Here is a 10,525-nt window from a genome sequence, read left to right on the forward strand (position 1 = left end):
GATAGGCTTCTTATCTTTCTGCCGATGTAGGTGGGATTATTGAGGCATTGTCCCTCCATGCACACATCATGATTTTGAAATGTCAAATATTGGATGCTAGGATCATAAATGTAGGAGATATTTGGTGTGTGAAAGTAATATAGTTACGTGATATTATTAATTTACTTAAATTAAATACACAAGTAAAAGCATTGATGAGTCGATAATGTCCCATAACAATGTTAGTGAGTTTAACTTTGTGAATTTTAAGTGAGGCACCTCAATAGGTTAAGCATCAGCAAATGATTAGGAACATTGTCTTGCAATTGGAAAAATATAAATTATTCAAAAGAATAAAGGGGTGCTTCAGTCTGCTATTGTGTTTTTGTCAAAGTGAACTGTCCCACAAATAAGGCTTAAAAACAAGTTTTTCCCCAGGTATGATAAGTTTGGTTAACCAGTTTTCCAGACGCTTGGATTGAAAGCAGCATATGAGAGAAGCTCTTGGTCACACTCAAACACTTTCATTTCGTCTTCGTTCAATCTTATCCAACACTCTATCCCATCACCACCTTCTGCATCCACCAAAATCACCATGTTATTGCAGGTGGGAACTGCTGAGCTCACCCACATTGGCTTCCCCCACCCAAAATCTGCAGCCTCATACAATTCAAACCTACACCAACTGGTGCATACATAAAAGTCCATGTCATCCCTACTTAAAAACCCTATAGCCGCCATCTGAGGCTCTGAAATTACCGAGATGTCCTCACTCAGTGGAACCCTTTTGGCCTTACTGGTAAATTGTTCAATCCCTTTCCTCAGTTCAGCTACCAATCCATGCAAATCTGTCTCAGCAGCCTCTTCTGACCTTGCAATGAAGGACCCCACAAAGTTCCCAACAGACCCATTAGGCACAGGAGGGACAATTTTGTTTCTAATGTTCACGTTTTGGTAAAATGCTGATGGCCTGGATGAAAACCCTAAAGTAACCCTTGAGGCCTTCCTTGCACATTTCCAAATCAGGGCAGCTAAAGCTTCCACCTTTGTAGGGTTTTCAACAAAATTATTAGCAACCTTTACTTTTAGGTCAGCAATCTTTGAGCCATGAAATACAAACCTCTTTGTCACAGACTTGTACACTTTCATCTCAACAGATGGTGGGTCCACTGAGATGTCTTTTGGTGGGGCCATTGGCACTGAATCAAACAAAGGATTCACCACTCTCTGATCAGAACCAGAAGCGCTGGCAGCCCAGCTTCTGATGAATGTGCTCAACGTGGCTGCATCAGCTATCTTGTGGGAAAGGCATAGTCCTACAGCGATTCCACCACCCTTGAAGTAGTTGGCTTGAACAAGCAGCACACATCCCTTGCCGCCTTCTGAGGACTCAAAGTTAATGGGCAGAAACTGTTTCAGTACTTCATGATCGGGTTCATTGAGGATGTGTGAGAGTAGGCAGCTCACTCGAGCTTCGATGAAGCATGCCCCATCATCGTTGCATTCGATAAAGGCGTTGTCTTTGATTGTTCCGGCAAAAGGGTAGAAGTGAGTTAGAGTTTCGGATAGCGATTTCTTTAGTTGCTGGACTCTTTGATGATCACTTGTGGGATAAAAAAGCAGGATTGGAATGTATGTGGGTGGAACCATTTGATCCAAAACTGAAAGCTTGAAGGTTTTCAAGTGAGTGGGAGTTGGAGAGGAGGGTTTGATGTTTTCTCTAGCTATAATACTTATCTCTATAGGTGGTGTCATATTGTCCCTCCCCTTAGTGAAAATAGGTTAATCCTTTCAACCCAATTTGAAGAATTGTTCAGCCTACCCCACTTTGATTCCTTTTAAAGACAAGGAATGGTGCTGAAAATTAAGCACAAGCACAAAAACCTCACAAAATAAGCCTTTTGAAGTGGGGTTTGTTAATGCATGCAAAGGTTGTGAATTGGGTCTGTTAGATTACAACATGTGATGTAAATTCTACGAACTCTCCTTTTAATTGGCAAATAGGCGTGTAATCAAGTTAGCTATAGCAGTCTACTATCCACCTGCCCCCAAATTCGAAACTTCCTCCTTATGCAGATTAGATTAAAATATGATTATGAATCGAATTAAAGAAAAATCTTCTTTAATTACCATTCAACTCTTGCATTTAAAAAACAAAAAACCTAGGCCGGAGTAAAAAGAAACTCTATGCAAGTAAAATGACATTGCACAACACATAGTTGCAAGGACACAAGAAATGGCTCCATATTAATTATGAACCAAACATGAAGGAACAGTTTTATTATTTTAGAAAAACAAAAAAGAAACACAAACGATATCCTCAAAAATTAAAGAGGAGCTCCTTGTTACAGGTTCAAATACGCTTGGATTCAAAGAAGCATATGCAAGAAGCTCCGAGTCACGTTCAATAAAGCTATGTCTTCCTCACTTAAACTTATCCGTGCAGGTCATCACACTTTCTGGTGTCCATCAAAGTAGCAACGTTAATTCTTGAGGGCACCAGCTGGGAAGCTCCCACAAATTGGCTTTCCCCACCCGAAACCAATCTCATATATTCCAAAGTTCCATACACTTGTGCAGATGAAGTTTGTGTCATCTCTTCTCATAATGCTTCCAATCTCTTTGAAATACTCGCAAATGACTTTGAACATATATTCCCCATTGCAGTGTAGTACCCTACAAGTTTATTAAACTTGAACATATATTCCTCTTGGGATGGTTTTTATTAAACTTGATCATCGCCTTCCTTATTTGAGAAACCAATAACTCTATCCTACTCTTGTCCGCCATTGCAGTGTAGTACCCTACAAGGTTCCCACTGACGTTCCTATCGATGGTGGCACAATCCCTTCGCGTAAGTTCATGGATTGTAACACCATTGACACCCTTAACTTAATTTGGATGCATCCCTGATCTTTGGTCCATCATAAAATAAATAAATAAATAAATAAAAATAAAATTCTCTTTGTGACACACTTTTCTACCTTCAACTTTCCACGGAAGGCCTCAGCATTGAGAAATCTCCAGGTGGGACTTGGTTGCTGCATTGCTGAAGTCTGGAACCACAGTGTCACCAATACCAAGAGATGTGGCAGACCAAGCTTCGATGAAAATGCCAAGCATTGATGCATCAGCAAGCTTGTGTGCAAAGCACACGCTTATGGCCAATCGACCACACTCAAAGAAACTGCTTTAACAAGTAGAAGAGGCCCAGTTGCTGCTTCAGAGGTTCCAATCTCAATTGGAAGGAACAATTCTAGAAAATCAAAATCGGGTTGATCAAGGAATGATGAGAGAAGGGAGTTAACTAGAGCCTCAAGGTAAACAGCACCCTCATCATTGCAATCAATAAATATGTTATCTTTTATTCTTCCGGCAAGAGGTTGGCCCGGGTTAAGGTTTCCAGAGTGATTTCTTCAGCTGCTGAGATCATTCCTTCGTCGCAACCTCATTGACATTGTTGGGGTACAAGAGAACCAGATGACCATATGCTCCTTGAAGCTTTTGAGGCTGTGGGGAGTTGGAGAGGATGGTTTCGTGGTTTCCTTCTTGGTGATCTCAATGTTCATCACTTGAGCCATATTTTTGCTCCTGCTTTAGGATTGAGATCCAAGCTCTTGATCAAACAGGAAGACGTAATACAATATTGCACATTTGAAATTCAAATAATAAATTGACTGTCAAATTCAAATATTGCATTAGGCTGCAGTCAATTAAGGATATCTAAGGTGATACAGAGATAAGTTTTTTATTTTTTTCTCTCTTAACAATTACAATTTTTTGGTGTGGTTAAAGTTTACTTTAGGCACCGAACTTCAACTCGGGTTGGGGATTCCAAAACTTTGCCGTCCCAGCAGCAGGTCCTTCCGGATTTTCAATTACCATCAGTACTGTACTTTCAGTTGCAGAACCTCATCCTTCATCCTTCATCCATTCACTTCAACATTTGGGTAGTGAGAATGATAACTTGAACCAACTACATCATTCGGGAGTTACAGAGATGCGCCTCTACTTCCCGAGCCTCTATGGCATCCATATTTTCTATACTCAACCGAAGGAAACATTTTTATTCTGATACAACTTGGTCTGTGCCCTTGCATGGATTAGCATGATAAAACACAGGCCTGTGCAGACGGATTATGCCGCCAATCATTTCAGAGATTGGAATGATTAAGGCTCATGCGTATTATCTACCAAATCGTTATGATCATGGATTGCTTTAGCAGTTGCGCTTGGAAGATCTCCTCAAGAATTCTGCCACTAACTTGGAGAATGCCGAAGAACTATCCTCAAGTAACCGAGCTGGAGAATCATACTCCAAAACCTTGCCTGTATGATTCAAACAGTTAAAAAAGACAATCAGTTCAGATCATGTCACCTAAGCAATGATACGTTTTTCAATAATATGCTAAAGTGAACTGTTCTATCACTTTTCGGACAAATCTAGGGAGCAGGTTATAATAGCAGTCATAAGTATTCTCACTGTTCGTGAAGTTCCAAAGTTGTTTTATATTTATTATATTTACTGGAAGAAAAAGCTCCATTTTAAGAATTTTTACACTACCTTCATCAAGAACTAGAACCAAGTCGTTGTCAATAATAGTAGGAATCCGGTGAGCCACAGTGATCACGGTGCATCCACTCGTTTCTTTCGTTATTGTCTCCTGGATTACAATATCTGTTGCTGTATCGATAGAAGCTGTAGCCTCATCCAACACAAGAATTTTCTTTTTCTTTAAGAGCACTCGAGCGAGGCACACAAGCTGCCTTTGTCCAACACTCCAGTTTTCTCCATCTTCATCAACTGTAATATAAACCAAATTTTCAAATGAATTATGGTAAATGAGAGAACAACATAATTGAACAACTTCCATTAAATGAGTACATTACGAGATTTTCATACCAGGAGCATCAAGAAGCCTTTGGTCCTGCCTAACAATCTCCGCCAGTCCACATTGATTGATAACCTGGGTTATTGAGTTGCATAAGTAACAACACCACCATATATCCATCTAAAATAAAAGGTTTTGATCCTCACCTCCCATATCTCTTGATCAGAATGTTGTTGCAAAGGATCCAGATTGGTCCTCACGGTTCCCTGAAATAATGTCGGGTCTTGTGGAATTATGCCCAACCTTGACCTCAAGTCCTGCAGACCTATCTTAGATATATCAACACCATCGATAAGAATCCGTCCTCCCGAGGGTTCTACTACTCTGAAGAGAGCTTGGATTAGAGTGGATTTTCCACTCCCTGTCCTGCCCACAATTCCTATTTTCTTCATTTCAGGGAAGGTGCAAGTGATCCCTTTGAGAATGGTTGGGAGAGCTGGATTATATTGCACATGAAGGTTTTCAAGTTCAATTCTGCCAGCCATAGGCCATTCAGGCGCCGGTCTACAATCTTCAATCACTAGCGGTGCCTCACTTGGTATATCTGTGAATTGAAGAATTCGCTCGACCGATATCATTTTGTTTTCTACATTGCACATATTCCATATTACCCAAGCCTGAAGGACATTTAGGTTCAAACCGTAGGTAGCTGCCAGTCCAGCCAAACCTGAGACCAGGGCAAGTAGTCCATTAGTTCAGAGTAGGAATTTGAATGCCTGATAAAGCTTTCCAAGACATACTAACAGTTTAACTAATGCTTAATAAAACACTTACTAGGGTCAATGGCAGACCTAGGCAAGCTCACCAAGATGATAAGAAGTAGAAAGTAGACAAGGTTGAACAGAAAGTTTGTCCGAACAGATAGCCATTCCATAGTGCCATAATTGTGAAAGGCTACGCGGGAATAATCATCGATCAGGGCCATTATTTTTTTCAAGAAACGGTCTTCTTGATTGAAACACCGAATTGTTCCTGCCCCTGTTACTGATTCTGAAAAGTGATGGAGAATTGGAGCCTTTCGAATTCCGACCATCCTGGCGAGTTCTCTGGCTGTGGTAATGTAATAAGCCTGCAAAATAATTAAAAGAGGATAAAATAACCTGTTACTTGAATATGAGCTGGAAAAAAAAAAAAAAAACCTCCAAATTCCATAAAATAATAACCCCACAATATTATATGCATTGTGTGATGCACAATGTTCAATATGGTGCTGATAATCAAAACGTTTAAAAATTAAAACAGAAATCAAAACGGAGTATTACTTACTTGATACCAGCCGGAGAGTGCAAGAACGACAAGGAAAAGAATGAAGACTTGCCAGGCCACTTGAGACATAAGGATGATGATGCTTATTAGCTGGATGAGGGCAAATATTAATCCAGCTAATCTGTATGGAATATCCATGTCTACTGTGCTTTGATCCGTGGAAGACTGCCAGGGAAATCAGAATTAAGTGGTATAACTTGATTTATACTTTAATGAGTAAGAACTATTAAACTAGCAAACATAAGATAATTTTAAAACTGACCCTATTGAGGATTCGACTAGAAGGTGTGGAGTCGAAAAATGAAATTGGTGCTCGGAAAACTGAAGTAATCATTCCTAGGAAGAGACGCTGAGAAGTCTGAATAGCAATAGTTGCCAGAAAAACTGCCCTTCCCAATATGAAGATGGAACTCCCACCAGACAACAGAGCAAATACCCAAATCAACCGTTGTTTGCTGACCCTGGATTCTTTATCCGCTGCCCAAGCAATCCAGTAATTGCTGCCCATTTGTAATCCCTGGAAGAGGATTTGACAGAGAAGGATGACCGGGACAAGAGCACCTCTATAAGCAGAAGTGACAAATGATGAGTAAACATGCCATTTTACTCGACCAGTTACCGCTTCTTCTTCATGACTTTTTTCTGAAAGGTTGCCGTTGTTAAAAGGCTCCTTTTCTTCCGAAACCTCTATTAGATTAACTTGATGAGGTCTGCTGTTACAGGAATCATCTTGTTGGCATGTGTTAACCTGTTCAAATGACTTTTTATGTGCAGACATTTGTCTGACAAGTTCACTGTTGGGATCCACAATTAAATCTTCATATTTTCCAGACTGAGAAATTTGACCATCTTTAATTACCTATCAACAATTGAATTGAACGCGATAGATAAGAGACTTGATAAATCATGTTTTATCTGAGCATAAAAGCGAAAATTTCAAAAACTTACCAAGACAAGGTCTGCTGCCTCTAAAAATTCTAATTGGTTGGTAGCATAGATAACAGTCTTCTGAGACAAATGTTGCAAGAGACATTTCTGCAAAACATTACAATGTCTGATTAAAACCATTTCACGACATAAAGCATAAACTCATCGATATCAGAAAGCCAAAGGAAAAATAAATTATGGGAAATTTGGCTTGCCTTAAACAGGTGTGTTCCGGTATGTGCATCAACAGCACTGAAAGGATCGTCCAAAATATAAACATCTGAATCGCTATACACAGCTCGCGCAAGTTGAATTCTTTGCTTTTGTCCCCCGCTTAGGTTCATCCCTCTCTCCCCCACTACAGTCAAATCTCCATTTGCCCACATCTTGACATCCTGGTCCAAGGCACAAATTTCCAAAACAACCTCATAAAAACCCCTATTCATTTTCTTGCCAAATAATACATTCTCCCTTACCGTTCCAGTCTGAATCCAAGCACTTTGTGGAACATAAGCTTTTGTTCCATACACTTTTGCTCCTGGCCCAGAAATTTTGGGAATCTCACCAAGTATACTCAATAGTAGGCTTGACTTGCCAGAACCAACACAGCCACAAACTGCCACCTTGTATCCCTTTGGTATTTTTATTTTCTCCGTAATTCTGATTGTAGGTTTCTTTAAGTTTTGATTGCTTCTTTTCCACTCATACTCTCCCTTCCCAATAACAATCATGACATTGGACGTTTTTGAAGTATGGCAAGGATTCAGCTTCATTTGATCTTCTTTGATGAATTCTTGGATACGATCAATCGATACCTTTGTCTGCATAATCATGGAAATGAGCTCTGGCAGGTTGTAGATAGGCTCTTGTAGAATTCTGAAAGTAGCTAAAGCGGACAATACAGTACCTACTGTTAACGGTGTGTTTAGTATAATGCAAACACCAAAAGTGGTAACTGAAACTAGAGTAGGTGAAGCCCAGAAGAGAAAGGCCACCGCCGAGCATGTATAAAGGTATCTCTTCAGCCAATCCCTCTCTGTTTCCCTGAGTTGAAGCAGCTTCTTCAAGAATGTGGACTCCCATGAATGTAGCTTTAATACCCTCATGCTCTTCAGAATCTCCGATGTTATTTTGATTCTTGAATCCTTCGCTTCCATGATCTTGGAGTGAAGCCTTTTTTGCCCATTAGCAAACGGTATGTTGCATACCATGACCAATATTGTGGAAAGAAGTGCCGCAGCAGAGGGTGCTGCACCAAGATTCCTGTAAAGGATAGCCAAGGCTAAGAATACCTGAAGCGGGAGCAACCAAACGCCATGAATGTACCAGCAGAAGTCTCCTATTCTTTCAACATCCACATTGATCAAATTAATAATTTTACCATTGCTTGGACCGGAATACTTGATGGAAATAGATTTCTTGTAAATCAACACAGTGAGGGCTGCTCGTACTCGTACACCAATTACGTGAGCACCAAAATACCACTGTCTTTGACTCAATGATTCCAATGTCTTAGCAACGAAAAATACTAACGCAAGAATCAGTCCATGCCGGATGCTTGAATTGTCTTGCTTTTCGAGTAAATAATTTACGAAATTTGTAATCAGAAAAGGACCTATATATGATGCAGCCGTATTGGCTCCTACAAAAATTAATAAAAGAACACATAAAAACGACTGAAAACACAGAAACTGAAAAGAAAAGTGATTCAAGAACAAAGGTTTTACCTGCAAAAACACCGTTAACGGATAATGATATTCGCACTGCCCGCATTATGGAGTTTGGCAACGAAGAATCCTCCATCTTCTGTTTCGTCAGCAATTCATCGAGCAAACAGGACGCGTATTCTGCTTTTTCGGAGGGAGGAACAGATGGAATATGAGGCAATTCCAGCTTTTGGATTCGACCTCGTTTGAAAAGCGGGTTCAGCCATTGAAACGTAACCTTACTCCAAATTCCAGCATTGGTAAAAGTATCACTCTCTTGGGAGGGAATTTCATTTTCCTTCTCAAGCAATGGGTGTTTAAGGTCATTGCTTTTCTGAACAAAACTAAAAGCACAAAAACAAAGCAGTATTGACAAAGGAAACGAAGCGAAATCGACTAAATTAGCCTTTGGGAAAATATGTGGGAAATTGTAGGATTGGAAGTGAGCAACGAGGTAAAAGCACACAGAAAGTGAGTAAAAAACGCAGGAAAATATCCACCAGAAACCGAGGACCAAAGGCCACCTTTTTGCCTCACTGTGAGTTCTGTAATTCATTGAGTAAACTGTAATTACTGTGGCAAAAACCCAAGTCATGCCTGAGAAGATGGATTTACAGCTTACAATTCCACCACCCCAATACTCATAAATCCCAAAACCAAGGTAAAAACTTGAGATTAAAGCATTTGCAGAAAAGGTGACCAAATCAGAAAATTTACACCCTCTATCTTCTGCTCTATATCTCAAACCTGTTTGGCTACCATTTCTTCTTCCCCTCGTAATATCAAGCAAAACCCACGTCAATAACACTACGAAAAACGCTACATTCACGATCTCCAGAGAGATATCCATCAATGGAAGAAATAAATTCAGTAACTTTTTGAAATTGTAACCAAGCCCAACTCAAAAAATATTAAATAACTCTGGCGGCTTCTACGTACGGAGAGGGAATTTAATCGGCGAGACCTGCACAAGAAGCGCCAATTGGATAAGAACAACGGGAACCCAATTCAGATAAGAAGGAAAAGATTGAAACCCAACAACCCAATGAAATGTCGCAGTTGCAAACAAAAAATTTGGGATTATATAAAATGGAGAGGAAAACAAAGAAAAATGGTGGGCTGAGTCGGTTTTTATTGAAGCGAACCTGTGAATGTCTGAGAGGACGCACGTGGACGGAGGGTAGTGACGAGAAAGATCAAAAGATGCTGAATGCTTTACACCTGCTGCTGGTGGGTCTCTCTCTTCTCTCTCTCTCTCTCTGAGACTGTGAACAGTGCCTTTGGACACTTATAAAGAACAGTGGAACACGGACTGAAGAACGTATGCGACATGAAGTTCGAAGCTTTGCATTCCTATATATATGAAATAATATGACAACATGGTGAACCATGATTTTTAATAGATGATCGTTAAATGAGAATAAAAGAATGTAAATAGGTTCGATCGTCAAAGTGCAATATGAAGTTATTCCGATTCTAAAATTTATGAGTTCATTATTTATTAAAATGATGACATATTTAAGCTAGAACTGCAAGCAACAGATCTAGTGGTTCACTTTGTATATGTAAGAGGTCTCAATTTCAATTCTCATGAACTCTGAGGACGTTGTATATTTGTGTGGAGTTCCATATTTGTGGCCAATTGTGTTGCTTAACTCAAATCACTCTTCCCTCACAACATGATTAATTACTTGGTTTCGGAATGAGAATGAATAAGTATGAGAAGGAATTATTATCTTTGCATTCCTATTTATA

At 39.8% G+C, this 10,525-nt stretch overlaps 2 protein-coding genes across 3 annotated transcripts; both read right to left on the reverse strand.

Annotated features, from left to right (window-relative positions):
* Nucleotides 1-432: 432 nt before the first annotated feature.
* Nucleotides 433-1,734, reverse strand: LOC103452403 (BAHD acyltransferase At5g47980). Its single transcript, XM_008391891.2, has one exon. The coding sequence runs from the start codon at nt 1,732-1,734 to the stop codon at nt 433-435; it is 1,302 nt and encodes a 433-aa protein (XP_008390113.2).
* A 1,905-nt stretch (nt 1,735-3,639) lies between these two features.
* LOC103452081 (putative ABC transporter C family member 15) lies at nt 3,640-10,129 on the reverse strand. Of its 2 annotated transcripts, XM_017337052.3 has the most exons (12): nt 9,916-10,100; nt 8,792-9,734; nt 7,541-8,706; nt 7,280-7,459; nt 7,086-7,172; nt 6,400-6,996; nt 6,138-6,302; nt 5,646-5,940; nt 5,018-5,538; nt 4,883-4,946; nt 4,544-4,783; nt 3,640-4,308 (listed from the first exon to the last, which is right to left on the reverse strand). In XM_017337052.3, exons 2-12 carry the CDS (start codon nt 9,618-9,620, stop codon nt 4,199-4,201), a joined length of 4,254 nt encoding a protein of 1,417 aa, XP_017192541.2. In that variant the 5' UTR covers nt 9,621-9,734; nt 9,916-10,100; the 3' UTR covers nt 3,640-4,198. The 2 variants fall into 2 exon arrangements, with proteins under 2 accessions (XP_017192541.2, XP_008389786.2); XM_008391564.4 differs by having other exon boundaries at nt 7,280-8,706; nt 9,916-10,129.
* Between the last annotated feature and the right edge of the window lie 396 nt (nt 10,130-10,525).

Source organism: Malus domestica, chromosome 13 (genome assembly GCF_042453785.1).
Source record: "Malus domestica chromosome 13, GDT2T_hap1".
Lineage (NCBI taxonomy): Eukaryota > Viridiplantae > Streptophyta > Magnoliopsida > Rosales > Rosaceae > Malus > Malus domestica.

Excerpts from the sequence above, each read along its gene's own strand:
- LOC103452403 (XM_008391891.2), bottom strand. The coding sequence starts at position 1,734 with ATGACACCACCTATAGAGATAAGTATTATAGCTAGAGAAAACATCAAA.
- LOC103452081 (XM_008391564.4), bottom strand. The coding sequence starts at position 9,620 with ATGGATATCTCTCTGGAGATCGTGAATGTAGCGTTTTTCGTAGTGTTA. Across the intron at positions 6,997-7,085 it reads AGGCAGCAGACCTTGTCTTG|GTAATTAAAGATGGTCAAAT; the intron begins GTAAGTTTTTGA and ends AATTGTTGATAG. Across the intron at positions 4,784-4,882 it reads AAGGCTTCTTGATGCTCCTG|TTGATGAAGATGGAGAAAAC; the intron begins GTATGAAAATCT and ends TTTATATTACAG.